The 17,566-nt window shown below is 40.5% G+C and overlaps 1 protein-coding gene across 2 annotated transcripts; it reads right to left on the bottom strand.

Annotated features, from left to right (window-relative positions):
* Window positions 1–1,232: 1,232 nt before the first annotated feature.
* On the bottom strand, window positions 1,233–17,220 carry LOC118215142 (mitogen-activated protein kinase 6-like). 2 transcript variants are annotated; one of them, XM_035395584.1, is made up of 6 exons: window positions 11,105–11,429; window positions 8,356–9,560; window positions 4,805–4,949; window positions 4,205–4,369; window positions 3,875–4,076; window positions 1,233–3,779 (listed from the first exon to the last, which is right to left on the bottom strand). In XM_035395584.1, exons 2-6 carry the CDS (start codon window positions 8,908–8,910, stop codon window positions 2,690–2,692), a joined length of 2,157 nt encoding a protein of 718 aa, XP_035251475.1. In that variant the 5' UTR covers window positions 8,911–9,560; window positions 11,105–11,429; the 3' UTR covers window positions 1,233–2,689. The 2 variants fall into 2 exon arrangements, with proteins under 2 accessions (XP_035251475.1, XP_035251476.1); XM_035395585.1 differs by lacking the exon at window positions 11,105–11,429 and adding an exon at window positions 17,034–17,220 and having other exon boundaries at window positions 2,690–3,779.
* Window positions 17,221–17,566: the final 346 nt, after the last annotated feature.

Below are 17,566 nucleotides of genomic sequence, written 5' to 3'. Positions count from 1 at the left end.
ACCGGCGGATGGGCAGGGTACTTTTAGAACACATAGCATGAGATCCGGTAAACAAGTATAGGAGGTTATGACCAAGAGGTCAAACCCAGACTTTGTTTTAGAAGTGTGGATTGCTCCAGTATAGGTATTTCAGCCACTCATTTTAATGCAAGTCAATGGTAACAACACAATCAAAATACAAAGTCAATCATTTTTTTTCCTTCGTCTAATGTATGCACATCTGGTGATTTGTTAAATTATTGTGTTATTTGGACAAGATTGTAATATTTTGTGGACGAATCAGGGACAGTTTGCATCACTGCTGAGTCATGTATCTCACGTGCTTAGTGGACGACCAGACTTCATGCTCATATAAAGGTCCCCCTTTTCCCTCCTGCGCAGTTTCTGGCTCAAATTTGTACAGCAGGGTGGCACCCACATACTGCACTTTCCAGGCTTCAAACCACTTTTTTTACCAAGCCCATGGAGAGTCAGTGGGTGACGTCACAGTGACATTGTCCATATTTTGTAGTTTATGGTTACAGCCCGTCGTAAGTTTTGTTTACATTCGTTTCTACCTGTGTGCTTTGATCTTCTGGTTCATGATCTGGTTGGCCGTTCCGTCTTGATACTCGGTTTGAAAAAGCCGCCATTCGCCATTTGCCAGTGAGACTTGCTCTTCAAACTCGTGCTTGGTGTTTTGTGGATAGCGATTGCTTCGTTTGACTTCATGTATTTGACCTTATTTTGTTTGATTCTGATTCCTGTCTACCCCTTCAGCTTTGTTTGCTGATTAGATCTCGTGTTTTACCACTGACTCGTTCCCTTTGACTCCAATCTTGCCTTAGACCCTCTAATTTGTTTACCCTATGATTTTGTGTGGTTGACCATTCGCTCGTATTCGATTCTCGCCCAGCCCCTCTGCTTTCTTTGCTGATTGGATTTCGTGTTTGACCACTGGCTACAACTGGCTAGCACTGAATAATTTATTAACTTCCAAATTCAGACCGATAGCTAATGTTATTCCCAGATGAAAACAATGTCATGTTAAGTCTTCTGGACATTGATGTATTCATACATACATGTATTCTCGCTATCAGATGAGCATTCAAACCACCCCCACCGCCATATACAGATGTAGAGCCCCTAGACATAGCATTTTATGATGCACACTGAATCAATTTTTACATATTCCATAACAAAAAGCTTTCTAAGAGTAATATCTAAATATAAGGAAAAAAGGAATCTCAAAATTCTGCATATTTGCTGGCCATTTTATTATTTTTTAACTAGGGGAAACCAATGATACAGAAAATGACGTTCCAGTATTTAGCCTAAAATGCAAAACAAATTTCCTTAAGTGTTCTAGCTACATGCTACACTATAATCCAAATTTAATCATGCTTGCTTAGAAAAAAGATATTGTAATAAAAGAAATTAAAACTGACTTACAGTATAGGCTACTTCATTATGTTCTACTCTACTATACCTTCTCCTCTGTGTACAGAATTTAAAAGGTACATTTCATACATATTTAAAAAATTAAGACTTGGGTGCATTTTCAACTCTATAATGTATATATTTTTTCTCAAACAAAAAGCACCAAAACAATTTTAAAAAAATTAAACAAGTGTCATTTCCTTCAGGAAACAAACGGAAAGCTTTCCAACTTAAGTGGATAATTAACATCCTACCATTAAAAATAACCGTACATACCATTAAGTTGAAGCCAGTGAGAATGCCTCAGTTTCCAAAGTGTCATACTGATATTACATTTAATTTTAAAATAAATACCTCACATCAGCTAAAAAATAAATAATGGTGATTTGTAACACTTTGCCATTGAAAATGCAAAATAAAAGGAACGTAACATGCCACTGCACACTGAACAGATTCAAGGTGAACGTGTCTGTAAAGCAATAGCGTGGCTCAGAGGGTCTGACTTACAGCTGAATTACCTTGAGGTAGAGTACACATTTACAACGTTCCACATTTAATGGTAGCTATTGGCATCTTGTTGTTACAGAAATGGTGCAGTACAAAAAGCTTTCTATGAGGTCATTTGGGGAAAATAAATTCATAAGTTGTACTAAAAAAAAAAAGCTAAGAGTTGTCAGTGACCGTGTATTCCTCTTATGTTTAGTGCGTGTTCGCTGCCGTTTCACTACATGCATTGCCTTATCCCCCAACTCTTTCAGTTCATTCTTTCATCTTTCTATCCATTCCTCTTCCTCAAGTAATTTTAGTATACAGTAGGACTGTACAAAAAGAACATGCCGTTTTAAAATCAAGCAGGGTGTGCATATGACCTCCTGTAGAGCAAATGACAAACATCTATTCCCTTACTACAAAAATATGTTGAAATATCCAGTTTGTGAAAATAGACTGCTTGTCTATATAAACATACCACTACAGTAAAATACAATGCTGAATTTCAGAATATACATGCATGTAATTTTACACTATTTTAAAATATGTGTAAAATTACAGGGGTTGTAATTACTCATACTTAACTAATTTGTATGGACTTCATTTACAGTATTGTCATAATACGATTCCATAATGTTCTGACATTTTGCAAATTTATGAACTCCTTATTGAGTCAGATAGAAAAGGTCATTAAAGTAACCGCAAAAAGTATGCAATGATTCAAGTAAAATATAACTGCTGCTTCATAAAAGAAAAAAACTGCAGTGGGAATTTAAGGAATTTAATTCAAATGTTTAAAAATGCTGCTGTATGTTTTATGGGCAACTTGGGGGGAACGTTTTAAGGGTGAGGGTATTAATGTGGCCTGTATGGACTTGAGGGGTGAATCTGTGGGGCTGTCAAATCTGGGGAGGGCTAGGGACTCAAACTGCATGCTGAACATGATCTCTCCATTTCTGGCCAGGAAGCAATCTTCCCTCTCCTTGGCTTCCTGGCACTCAGGCTCCAGCACCTCTTCTTTCTTGCTGAAAAGCCTGTCCAGGTAGCCCGTGTAGGCAGTCTCCTTCTGCAGCTGCTCATCCTTCCTTACATCCCAGCACACCTCATCGATCAGGCAGGGCTCCTCTCCGGAGGTACTGGTGTTGCCAAAGCTCTCCCAGGGGTTGGGTGCCCGGCCCTCTAGCTGGGCCAGGTTCACCAGACACTTCTCCTCCTTCTCCTGGCTGACAGATTTGGACATGGAGCTGCGGGGCTCAGGCTGAGAGACTGAGGTGTTCAGCTCATTGAGGAGGCCCACGTTGCTGGGCTCCGGCTGTAAGCTGAGCTTGATGGTGCTGGCAATGAAGGAGTCGAAGTCAAAGTTCCGGCTCTTCTCCGTTACCTTGTCCTTCTCAGCTGGGTCCTGGGCGGTGGCCTCCTGCAGAGCAATCTGGGCCTTGACCAGTCCGTTCTTCTCACACTTGGACTTTCCCTTCTTGTCCCCTTTCTCTTTGCTCTGCTCCTTCCAGTTGGACAGGTCAATGATGAGCTTCGGATCATAGTAGTGACTGTCGCTGTCATGCCACACTAGGTTATCTAGGTACGAGGAGGAGATGGCCTTATAGTTGCAGGTCTGTCCACACTCCAGGTCACAGTACTTGTTCTCATGGTGGTCTTCATGCTGCCAGGAGTGCTCAGAGGGGAAGCGGCAATCGAAGGTCAGGTCATCTAGGAATTTCTCACGGTCCCCGTCCAGGTATTTGCGGGGGTCCACCTGCACCACTACCTCATCTGTCACGTCCACCACAGCTCGAGGATCACGCTGGACCTCATCTGTCTCGTAGGTGCTGAGGAGTTGCCAGTCTTGGTCTGAGAACTGGCTGTCTTGATACCTGAAACAATGGCAGGAGAAAAACATGTATTGATAAATAGTCTGTCATCTCTACAAATTAATAATCGTACTATTGAGCATGCTGAGATTTCTCACCTGTCCCAGTTGTAGACATGGCTGTGGCTCTGGTCCATCAGCAAGATGTCATCCACCTCATCCTCAATGTGGAAAGGGTGACTGGAAATAGGTTCATCCAAAGGGAATGAGTAGTCACTCATGTAAGGGTGAGCTAAGGCCTCTTCTGCAGTCAGGCGGTCCATGGGGTTGAAGGTCAAGATTTTTTCCAGGAAATCCAGAGCTGACAACAGAGATGCAAATAACTTAGCGTAACTTTGTGACTTTCCTGTATCTTGAGGGATTTGAACACATGCAAATCCCATTAGCTGCACAAACAGCCAGTAGATTATTCTCAGTGCTGAGGCACACCTTCAGAACTGAGTCCCAGCAGCAGCTTGGCCAGAGGGGTCTGGGGCTCCGATATATCACTCTTGATGAAGACGGGGATGACGCTCTGCAGCTCCTGCCGGTCCTCCTCATGAATGACAGGGATGGATTCCAGGATGAGCTGCATCTGCTCCAGCTCATGGGCACCTGGTTACCAGAGAAGCAAGTAACTGCAGATTAATGTTGAAAATGGGCCGCTGGGTCAAAGTGCAAATTTAAATTGAACAGATTAACATGGGTGGCAGGCATATTCTTTCCTTTGTTTTTCTATGCCAGACACTTGCACCACTTTTATTTGTACACTAAAGGCTTGGTTCTGATATCCAGCCTACCCACCTAAAAAGGTATCCTACGTAACCTTTAAATGCCACCACTTCCATATTTCATATTCCATATTTAACTTCACCTCAGCAGGCCATGGCGATAACCCAAACTGAAATGTTCCAGCTGGGTCTCTGTCACTTGTTTATATTTTCGAAAGTTCAATAGCAACCCCTGTTTGCTTAATCAGATTGCAGACTGTCCATTCTTGTGTGTTCTTGTGTTTGTGAGTGTATCCAAGTGTTTTGTTGAAGGCCATACCTGCGAAGAGGGTTTTCCCTGTCAGCATTTCTGCAAAGATGCAGCCAGCTGCCCACATGTCAATGGCTTTGGTGTAGTTATTGGGGGACAGCAAAAGACGAGGTGACCTATACCACTTTGTAACCAGTCCTTCAGATAGATGACCCTGAAAGGAGTGAAAGACAGAGGGGTGAGTGAGGTTGTTTGGCTATTTTTGTCACTAAGGTGACCTCCAGTGGCATGTTAGCTCTGATAAGGAAGGGCTTTGGTGAAGCAATGACGAGACACTGAAAAGCAGGCCTGCCAGCACAAGGGCAGTGGCAAGGTGAATTCCTGTGCTGGCCTGAGAACAGAGGGCCAGTGCATTCCCTCGTGTCAATGCGGTCAGACTAAACCAGACACGTGCTGCCTTTGTCAGCAACTCCCACAGCCACTCCTGGAAAATCCATCTCATGCTGGACTCACAGCCCCAGACAGACAGAGTGGTGACACCAACCTGCATTTATGTGTCACTGTCAGCAACATACCCAAGTATGTGTGTGTGCCAACCCTTAAAATATTTAAAGAACAGCATTATATTAAGTAGCCTAGTCGTATCCCTGAATTAAAATTTTTGGCAAAAATAATGACAAATGCAAAAATATATAAAATTACATCTGAACAAAATTTGGATAACATTTCAAAACTGCATCTAAAAGGCAAGACAGTTGAGTGTCAGCAGGTGCTATTAAAAGCCATAATTTCAAGTAATTTCATGCCAGTCCTCAAACTCATGGAAAACACCAAGGTTACACATAAATACTTGACTTTCCCTGGACTGCTTCAGGCTGGCTGAACAGAAGATAAGTGAAATCTTGTATAAAAATACATTGAGTGTGAGCATTTATGCTAGACACCCAATCCAGTGTGTGTCAATGAACTTCTTGAGACTTTATCCATTTAACCATTTTAGATACATACAGCAATTGTTGGAAATAGGTAGCTTTATGAATGGACAGCACTCCCCAATCAGGTTCAGTAAAGACCAGACGCTCTCGGATGAATACAGCAAAACTACTTTCCTCCGCCTTAATTACGGAGGGGAATTGCCTCATTGGTTATTGTTCACAGCAATACTTTTTACCCATGGCAAACAAAGGTGAACCCCACCACTAAGTCAATGTTCAGGAAGAATGGTTTCCAATGATGACCACATTCTGATGTGCACTTGCGCTTTGGCTGACCCCTCAAGTATAATAAGTGCACATTCTTGAATGTGTGCCAATGAGCAAAGCACAAGCGAATGGGCGATCTTTATTTAGAAACTGACCCATTCAAAGAGCATGCTGCTCAGCTGTCCAGACTGCCACCATCAACACTTGATTTAGCAGCACAGCTAGCTGTGAAAGCATCATACCAGCTAGGCAAATTCTAACATTTGCTCTTCCATTGGAGTTCAAAGCCAATGGTAGGCTAAGCCCCTCATTGCGCCTACTCCGTTCCTGCATATCTCTGCATTCTAGCCCCTTGAGGGCTAAAGGACATTGATTTCAAGCTGAAAATAATGATGTCTTCCCATATTGATTGACCTCACTGCTTCATGGAACTGTCCTCTCCTATGGCCCTTCTCTCACATGCTGATTATCACTGCAGAGACAGGTTGAAGGACCCCTTTGACACATGCATCGTAACCTGTAAATGTTCCAGCAGTTTTCTGTCTCTGTGTCATGTGTGAACAGGAGCAGGAGTCTATTTTTCTGTGTAATTTGCTTAATTGGGACCTATTGAGATTTATGGAAATCTTCCACCATGGTTCCAGTGTGAACAAAAGCAGCAACATTCCCAGCTAAAGCACACAAAAGGTTACAAGGTCCTTGCGCAAGACAGTTTGTTTCTTGCAGTTTCATTGATAATTATGCCTAGTTTACTGAATCTGCCTTCCCAACAATTCCTAATGTAGTAAGCTGGCTAGAACTACAGCTATGTAGGCCACATATGAATGGCAGATACAGCTAGCTATTTAACTTGGTTAACAGAGATATTTTTCTTGCATTTTGCCAAAAACAAGCTTTGATTTTTAGCTAATAAAACCATGCTTTCATTGTTAATCTAACATTACCGATTAGGGATCATATAACTGAGCTGTATCGACGAAAGATCTTATCACTATCTTAAATCTATCACTCTTCAACTTTTTGTTGCTAGGATTTACATCTGTCAAAACTACTATTCAGCGAAGTATCTGACCGTTTTAAAGACGAACTAACGCAATGTTAAAAACTGTCCTGTATTGCTTCGGAAGGTAGACATCCTGGTTTACCTAATCTACCTGGAATGGTCATGTCATGTCTGAATAGACTCAACGTGGAATTTTTCCATATAGGGGACCTGTGTGCGAATGGGGAAAGCCACTGACCTGGACAACTGTATAATGGAACCCAGGCATGAACTCTGCTGTGCTGTATCTTGACATTAGCAACATTCAAAAAGTACATAAACCACCAGAATAAAAAACAGAATAAATCTCATGCCCTCACCAAACTTGCCAACTCTGCTTAAACCCATTATGATTGATAAAATAAATGAATTATGGATATTTTACCATTAACCGGGTATATTGCTGCTATTGTCCAGCAACTATTAATTGCAGGGTGAGGTCAGCGATACTTCACAACTGGTTAACTCGGCTATCATGAAATTTTGGGGAGTTTATCACTGGTATTTATGACTTTGTTGGCCATTCAAATACAACTTCTTGGTGGTAAATTCAGAAATTTCTGACTTTACGAGTTGACAAGGACCAGCTGAACACACTATGAGTTTGCATCTGTTGTGGTAATCTCCAGAAGATGTCAGGATCAAGAGCTCTCAACCCACTGGATGATCACTAATTCAAGACGTGTGGCCTCAGACTGCCATACAATGTAACTTCTGAGACGAGAATCCTCTGGTTTTCCAAAAACAAACGCAACCTAGATCTGAAGGCCCTTGGCTATTTTCTGCCACTTGAAAAAACTGGCAAAGAAACCTGAATTACTTGAAGCCTGACTAAGGATGATCCCCTTCAAAAAGATGGAACAGCATGAAAACAATCATTCTGTGAGTACTTCTCCAGTGACAACTACAAAGCAGTGGGATCAGCAGAACAATGCACCATATTTACTATAGTACCAGGATACTGCCATCCATAAAATAAACTACTCCTTCCTCCAACAGGAACTACATCCTCACCCCTTGGGATGGGAAGTTCCGGAATTACAGCAGTTTTATCTTAATTCCCATTTTCATCAGAAAAGAGAAGAATCCATCTTTGCTGTAGTTGCCAGGTACCATTCTACATAGCTTATTAAAAAACCAAATCATTGGTTAGCAATACAGCCCTTGAAGAATTCTTCCAGGTACTTCCTGCCCTAAGCTTTTCACCCAAGATCAGTTTACCTGCATACTCTATTCTAACCTCAAGATAACATTAAGGCAAAGCAATTATGCTTGTGGGAAGAATGAATTTGTGCTTCACAACTCATTCAAAAACAGACAATACACTCATGGGGGTGGGGGGGGGGCAGGAGTCCCAAGCAACTGTATAACCTTACCTTGTGGGAGTAGTGTGGGTCCATGATGCGCGCCAGGCCAAAGTCTCCAATCTTCAACACTAAGTCCTCCGTGTTGACGAAGAGGTTGGCTGGTTTGAGGTCCCTGTGCAAGACATTGGCTGAGTGGATGTATTTGAGGCCACGGAGCAGTTGGTACATGAAGAGGCGGGCGTGGCCTTCTGAGAGGGGGCCCCGTTCCAGCACCTTGCACAGGTCCGTCTCCATGTACTCTTGAACGATATAGACTGAGTTGACCTCTGTCAGCGAGCTCACATCTTCTGTCAGCTGCCTGCCACTGGGGCCCAGGGTCTCAAACACCTTCACAATATTGTCATGATCCAGGCGTCTGATAATCTTGATCTCACGCAGGGCATGCTTCACGCTCTGGGGGTCAGTGAGGATGCTCTTCTTCACTGCCACCCTCTTGTCACAGTCTGTGTCCACAGCAGAAAAGACTAGACCATTGCCACCATAGCCCAGAGGGTTCAAGTCCATGTAACGAGGGCCCAGATCAAAGCCATGGATATTCATGAGGCTCTCAAACTTCTCTGCCATTTTCTCTCAAAGAGCAGTTTTTATGGTTGTGGTTGTGGTTGTGGTTTAACGTCTGTGTAGACTATTCTTGGGAGATATGAATCAACAGCAATTTTTTTTTCTAAAACTCTTAAATTTACCTTTTATTTTAAAAAATTAAAAAATTGCATGTACATATGCCAAACAAGTCAGCCACTGAAGCCTGCAGTGACCACCCCCCTCTCAGCCTTATGGGCCTCACAGTTTTTCCCGTGGAAAACTGAAAAAGCACTCTGATATATAGGCAGGGTATTTTGTCATGGTTCACTGGATCCAAAGGTTTTTCTTAAAAAAATGATTTTTAAAAATTATTATAGCTGGGCTTAAGTCTGAAATTGAATAACTTTTCGGTTGCCTGAAAAAGGAGAGAAATTTCAAAGCTTCCAATATCACTGTTGCAATACGGACACACTCGGTGTATAACTGGTCCAAATCAGTGCCATTTTACTATGCCAATTATCACTATAAAATGTTTCACTATACAGCTGTATATATGTTTTAAATTAGATATGCCTGATCAAGAATCTTTAGTGTGGCTGTTGACATTACACTATTCTTCCCTTCAATTATCGGGTGGCTCAAGCTCACCACAGTCACAATCAAAACTGTCCTCCATTTTACATTAGGGTAACCTGAAAGAAAAAGAAAACGAGAGGTGATCAGCAATGAAGCAAACCACAGTCATTTATTTGTGAATTGTCGTCTCAGAAACCCTGCACTTCTTCGTTTTTCATAATATGTGCTTTTTTTAAGCAACATGTAAATCTTGCAGGACATGGATAGGATGTCTGTTATCCAAAACAAGGGACTCGATGAGTATTTTACCCCCTTGTGCCTCCTCCACTTAAACGCCATAGGTCCCATACGAAATAGCGACACTATTATCCAGCAATTCAAACGTTACCAACTTAAGACAAATAAACCACTACATATTCCATGAGCTTGTTAGCCACGTTGCAGTTTTTTTGTGGGCGGAAGAATACACCACAGTTTGACTCGCGACTAGTCGTTGGCTAGTTAGAAGTTAGGTCATATATGGTAGCGAACAGTCCGCTGTACAAAGTAAACTCACTGTATAACTTCAGGAAGCTTGCTTGTCAATCACTAAACATACGTCAACTAACTTAGCTAACGATTTCCTTTACTAACGGTTAGTAGTCTACAAGTGCTTCCGTAAAGTTGTGGCTAGCAAGGTACACCGTAGATAATGTTAGTAACTTAAGAATTACACTTGCTGTTAACTAGCAGAATAGCTAGCTATATCAAGTTAGCGCGTACCTTTTGTGAGATTATTTAAATATGATTTTACCCAAGTTAACTTGTTTGCCAATATTCGTTTCTAAGGTCTGCCAAGTATCCAGCTAGTACTAGACAAAGTAAATCATACCTTGTAAACCTGTAAAGTTAAATTAGCGGTAACCAGTTTTGTCGTTATTGGGTTTAGGGTTTAGATGACATGTCTAGCTGGCAATACATGTTTAGTACCACAATGACAAGCCATTTTTTATTTGACAACTACGCTATCCGCTTGACTATACGGATGTTGAATTATTCATGTCTAGCAAGCTAAACAAAAAGTAACGTTACTAGCTAGCTAGCGTGGGATTTGAAGTCGATCTCACGAACATTGATCACTTAAACTAGCGCGTTGGCTGCTTAGACTAGTCTAATATTTCTGGCCGTCTGTCTGCGATTATTGTATAAATGCCGCAAACCGGTTAGCATTAGCTACGCAAATGCTTTGGATTGCTAGCACTATCTTGGCATAGTCTAATACACTTAGCTAAGCACAGACATATATACGTCTATGTAGCTAACAAATGTAGATATATAGCCTACCTCAATCACATTGATGATTGAAACCACCCGAATTGGATTAGCTAGCCAACAAGTATTAACGTTACACTATGAGCTAGCCATATGGCGAACTAGCTGCCTAATCGTGCATTTTAGCTGCTATCATAGCTAACCGAGACTGAAACAAAAGGATCTGGTGTTACTACCGCAGAGTCATTGTGAAAAATTAGTCGACACAAAGAAAACCGTCATCGTCAAACTGATACGAAGGGCTCCGAAATAGCTAGCGAACCAAACCACTCTATTCTAATTACAACTATTTCGTGAAAGCAAATCCATTAGTTTGTGACGTTCAGTCACAAACAATTTCCTTACTTACTTTTCGCATTCGTCTCATTTGTGAAATTTTCTTGCCGTGATTAGCTTGGTCTGTGCTCCGCTCCCCCTGCCTTGTGAGTCTCCTGCAATCGCCATTGACGAATGTACCTAATGTACTTGCAGAAGCTGCGTCAATCGCGCAACAGTAGGAGTAGGAGTGGCTTTGATGGAAGTACAGCGGTAAATTCAAAATTATTTTTATTTGAAGCATATCCACATCTTTCTTCCGTTAATATCAACATTTAATCAAGGCATTAGTCCAAAACCTCAGCTGCAAGGAAGGGCAAATGCAAAACCTGCTTACAGCATCTCAATTTCAATTCAGTTCAATAATGCTTTATTGGCATGACTGTATATAACAATATTGCCAAAGCAATTCACAATTAAACAATTAACAATAACAAATAAGACACTATTAATACAATAAATTAACAAACAAATAAATTACCAAAGCCAAACCTACAGACAATCTACAAGTTAAATGTCAAACACTAATAAGGACAATAAAAATAAAGGCTACTAACAATACAGATAACGGAGATGGTGCCTCACTGGTTGTCCCTCATTTTGTGACAGGAGGCCACATATCTTGCAGCCAATGCCACACATTCTTTTTTCTCCCCCGAGTATGTAGGCAAGTTTTTCGAGATTACTGTAATTAGAGAATTTAGGTGAAATTGTTTCCAGATTTTAGAAAATACATTTTTTCTAATGTCCTCATATTTAGTGCATTCTGTGAGGAAGTGCAGCTCTGTCTCCACTGCCCCCTGATCGCAGTGGGAGCACAGCCTGTCCTCTCTGGGCTGCCAGGTCTGCCTGTGACGGCCGGTCTCTATGGCCAGGCTGTGCTCACTGAGTCTGTACATTGTCAATGCTTTTCTCAATTTGTTATCAGTCACCATGGTCAAATATTCTGCCATGGTTTACCGTCTTTTTAGGGCCAAATAACATTCAAGCTTGTGTTGCGCTTTTGTGGTTTCGTTCCAATATGTGATATAGTTTTCTTTTTCTTTGATCATAATTTGATTTGGTCTAATTGTTTGAAATAGTGTATGGCTGCTCCGAGGCTGATTAGTGTTAGTAGTGTTAGTATCTGTGAGTGAATTCAGCCCCAGGACCAGCAGGCTGAGGGGACTCCTTTCTATGTTCAGCTCTTGGCAGTGCAGGGCTTTATAATGATATGAATTGGGGTCGCTCATTTTTATATGTCTCTCTGTCACACGCACACACACAGTGTATACTGTTTTCTATAAGCATATGGTAATAAGTTTAAAAAATAAAAGCAGTTGTAAATAATGCTAACTTACAAATATGATGGAATTTAGTGCGGTATAAGTTAAAGACAAGATGGTGTGGTGTACTCTATTTTTGCTGAACTCTATTGTCCCTAAGCCTTGGTTTTTTTTTTTTTTTGGTTTTTTTTCTTTACACATCTAAGATTAGCTCAAAGTGGAGGGGGCAGGAAGAAGGGTAATGTATGCTCTATGCAGTTGGCATGAACCAGTTAGTGTCTTTATCATTATCCGTGTACATGTACAAAGCAGCTAAATTGGTATCAGACCTGGTAGGTGATGACCTCCCTCATTCTAAGGTTCCTTGGGAGAAACTGAAGTGAAGGAAATGGCAGTATGTGCCTACTTGCAGCTATGGGAGTGTAGCCTAATGGCCTACCATGTGAATTATGTGTTTCAATGGACAAGCATTTAAAATAAATTATATCTGTCTCTTGTTAACCTTTTGTAACGTCTACATTTTGATGATATATTGATTTTGTTCCTTGTATGTGCAGCCTATAATAATGCCATTAATTTCTATGAGAAGCATACACAGAAATTTAATCCTCATATTAAACACTATATTTTTATCAATGTACAGAAATAAATTTGGTTTAGAAAACTGGATTTTAGGATGACTAGGGAATGGAACTATATATATAGTATAATCTGTTACCAAATTAAATTAAATGACAAATATGACCTACAGGCTGCAATAGATACAGGCTCAATAATATTCATTATTTTTATTTGTTAGGCTGTATTGTTTGGGAAATCTGTGAGTGTTAAACCTTGCTGAATGGTGATTTAATTGTCAAATTGTGTTGAGCCACATTAATTGCACATTTTACCAGAAGCTTTTGACTGCACTCCGGGGCCTTTTATCCCATTTGGTTGTGAGTGTGATCCCATGGCCACATGCTCAGTTTGTTTCTGCTTACATTTTCACTCCTGTTTCTTAGTAATTTGTTAATTTATGGTGAACATGCAACATTTTGTGATAAGACTTTCAATTTGGGTAATCCCTCAAGATTAAAATGGGCTACAGTTCACTGTTTGCAGGAAGTCTCAACCATGTATAGTATTATTGGTAATGAAAATTAGGGGAAAACAGTACATGTAAAAGATCTTCTCAATATATTCACCAATTAGCTTATTCTGAACTTGTTGTCTATATATAATATTTATAATATTTCCTGGAGTCCAATGAAGATTTCATTACTTTATTTTAGTGTGAGTACTGCTGCCTGGGATAAAATTATCCCAGGAACAAGTTTGTTTTTATACATAGCTCACATATCCATCTTACAGCTATGGCATCCCCGTTGTTGATTGGCACCAGTATTCATGTCATTTCAAAAATAGTATCCATTGTTATGGAATGAGTGGTAAATATATCATTTTCCAATGTTCTAAAGGAAGTCCCAAAGCAGAGGAAGAATAGAACTACAATAATTCTGGTTTCCTGCATTGTGAATTTAAGAAAATACTCAAAATAATCTTTCTGTGAAACCAAAATCTGTTCTGAAATGCCTTTTGTCCACAACCGACAGTGGTGCTATGGCCACCATGTAATTCTTCACCTGTTCTTCAGGTGATTAATGAGTGACAAATTTACCAGCACAAATGTAAAAGCCTAGTCTTTCAGTGCATCAGTGCAGACAGACCATGTCAGTGCCCATGTGCCTGAGAATACTGTATAGTGCTGCCTAGTAACCACTGGAGGAGGTGTGTGTATGCGATAAAGCAAGGCAAGAGCTGCTGCTGAATTTAAAGCTGAAGAGACAGACTTGGACTCTACGCTCACCAGTACGCAAGCTATAGCTGAAAAACAAACAATTAGGAGGATTAATGGTTTGAAGGTTCTGTATTTCAAATTCTTGAACACATGGTTTGTTTTGTTGAATTGTTTCATTTCAAGAAATTAAAAAAAAAACTGACTGAACACGAAGTAGTATATTTCTCAGGCTGTGCTTGAACATATAGTTATTTTTCACTTTACTCACTGGCAGCCTGAATCCTTATTGGGCAAGGGTCAAGTTTCAGTTGCATAACAGCTTAATTGCCCTAAGACTCCAGCCACATATTATGCACTCAATACTTTTAAGATGGGGTTTAGCTATAGGTGACAACTGAGGTGACCATATTGGAGGGATGAGATAACCACTGAGCAGAGCTTTTGAGATGGCTACTCTGCATGTCACCTCTAACGTGATTCTTCACACTGGCAGTAGGGGGATGCATCATATTCACAGCACCTTTAGTCTGACCTGTCAGCAGATGCCTGTTAGAATGCCAAGCATAGTTTAAAAAGAGAGCACCTGGGCCTGTGCTAACATTTCTTCCCTTTCAAAGGAGTTTCTGAAATGACGCAACTGCTTTGTTAGGAAAAAAAACAATAGCCCTGCGGTAACAATGGGGATGCATTTTGTGGGGTTAGCCCGCTTTGTTATGTGTTGGATACCATTTGTGGTGATGAACAGCATGTACTACTCCAGGTGACCATACACATCCAATGTATTTGATATCATACTGACATTGTTACGTAGACAAAACATATAGTCTCATGTACAGCTCATTAATTCACTATGCATTTTGCGTGCTTAGGAAGTATCAGGTTTGACTTGTTTTAAGGGTTGCATGAAATGATCCTTGGTACTTATGTGCTCTTATTCCTCAGAAGATTGATCTCCGCAGATCGAGTCAGGCATAACACTCTCACGCAAAGTGGCTTTCATTGATTAAGTTGGTTGAGTCGTATTTTCAAAAATTAGGCTACTTTCAGTCAAGCATAGCCTAGGTATCAGGCTGTACACATTTCATATTTGATGATTGTTAGTAATGTGGTGAAGTGTATATTTAGGCATGAGCTGAAACAAATGAGAAGTTGTTGGCACTGTGCAGGAGTTTGATTGTTTTCCGATTGTGTGTGGTATATGGTGTAAATACAATAACAGTGGAACTAGAAACAAGAGGATTTCTTTTGTCGATGCCAATGTAGTATTTTGTATTAAAAAGTGCCACTTTTGGATAGTGGCATTATCCCTGTGCTGAGCGTCATTCACATGGTGCGTGCCAACAGAGGACATTCACGCCTGCATTATGTAAGAGCTCCCGTTTGGCAAGGTATTAGAAGACCAAACCAGTTTCAACCATTCAAACTATCGAAAAATTTGAACATTACAGCATACAAATGGGGACTTTTAAATAACTTATAGCAAAATAAAAATGGAAAGAAAGACCTACATTTTTTGCAGATCAATGAAAATGAGGTTTGAATTGTAAAGTAATTGTGACTGTAATTTTTTTACAATGTACTGGAAATGATAAGAATGGAAACTTACAATAGATAAATTGTATTTAAGTGTGTATATATAAGTGTATAGAAGTTTTTTTTAAATTATTGAATATACTCATTCATTACATTGATAGTCTTCTGATCTCTGTCTGCTTACATTAATGTCACAGCAAGAGAGAACTGTCCAAAATGAGATTCTCTGAGAAATGGAACACATTATTTAGACTTTTGCTGTAAGTTTTTTGACAGCTTTTGTGCTAAAATGACTGGATATAAGCCTATGGACTATAGGACTTATGCATTTCTTCATATGTGCTTTGTTTGCTGTTGCCAAATGTAAATGAATATATTTATCTTTCTTTTGGAATATTGTGTAGGCCTATACCATATGTATATATAGAGCAGAGTGAAGGTTCTGTTTTTGTTCAAAATGCACTCCTTTCTCTGTTGCTCACTATCCTGTGTGAGTCACTATGATCTGAATTTGTAGTAAAACATGGCACTCATTACAATATATGGTTTTTACTGAAATCCTAACCAGTGAATTTATTTAAATGAATTTGTCATATGATTGATACTGTCTACTATACCAGGGCAGTGACAGAATGGACAGTTAAACTATTTATTATTATCTATTAAGTTTGTCCATCTAAGAGGAAGTTCAAGCAGTTTAGAAGCTACATGCCTATACAGTATGTTGATGTTACAGTACTTAGGTCAGTGGTCGTCAGGTTCGGTCCTGGGGGACCCCTGTGTATGCTGGTTTTCGTTCCAACCACAATAGCAATTCCAGAATTATAACAAACTCTTAATTATACTCTTCATGTTTTGAGGGATCATTTACCCTCTTGAGACACAATATGTCAGAAACAGCTATGCATGTCATGAAGAATAAAAGTGCAAATTCCAGATGATTACATAAAGAGAGGTATAAAAAAAATGAACTGATCAAATTACAGACTGAGGTGAATCTCCAGGCCCCTAATTGGCGAAAGTGTGGACACTTAGCCACTAAAATTAACTATTTGTTTGATAATGAAAAAATTAAAGTCAAAGCAAGTGAGTAAAACTTGCATAGTGTTGACATAGTTTATGGAAAAAATTATGAAAGAACATAAACAAATATTCAGCCACCTTAATTGAGCAAGTGATTGGTTGGAACAAAACCAGCACACACAGGGGCTCTGAACCGAACTTTAGAAGCACTGACTTAGATGATATCATTAGTAGTATACACTCTACTGCTGTACACTTGTTATGGTCAACAAAGAGAGAAGAAAACAAACAACTGCAGGAATGTACTCAAGATAATCACCTTCTAGCAGGAATGGTAAAAAAAAGAAAGTCATGTTACATACCATGGTTGGAATCCCTCATGAACCTTTGGAGTGTCAGGGAGTTTAATAATCCATGTAATAACAGTGCTGAAGAAAGACGAATGTCAGTGCTGAGCACTGCACCACAGGGAAGGTACGGCACGGTCTGAACGGGGGAGCAGGAGGTGTGCGGAGCGGGGGATGTTGTGCTGCTCACTCACGGCTGTTTCTGTTTTGTGGCTCCATGGGGAGTTAATATAGTGCGGAGGAGAAGGGGAGGAGATTCCTCTGTGTATGGCTGAGGCAAGCCGGCGATGAAAGCAGCCCTATTGCAGACTGTCAACAATCCCCCACCCCCTCCCCCCCCCCACATCACCACCGCTTCTCACTCTTTGACTCGCAGTCCCCTCACATTGCCCAGTGCAGCAGGGAGCTCTGAGCCAGTCTGCCTCAGACAGGGGCTTAGAGTAGGCAGACCGTGTGCTCATCAGCCTAGGCTTACAGGGGTCTGCTGTCCCTGTGGTGCACCTGGCAGTTTGTTTATTACAGGTAATTACTGCTGTCTTTCTTCTGTC

This window comes from Anguilla anguilla, chromosome 16, assembly GCF_013347855.1.
Source record: "Anguilla anguilla isolate fAngAng1 chromosome 16, fAngAng1.pri, whole genome shotgun sequence".
Classification (NCBI taxonomy): domain Eukaryota; kingdom Metazoa; phylum Chordata; class Actinopteri; order Anguilliformes; family Anguillidae; genus Anguilla; species Anguilla anguilla.
The sequence above is the reverse complement of the archived record's forward strand: the minus strand, read 5'-3'. Positions and strand labels throughout refer to the sequence as shown.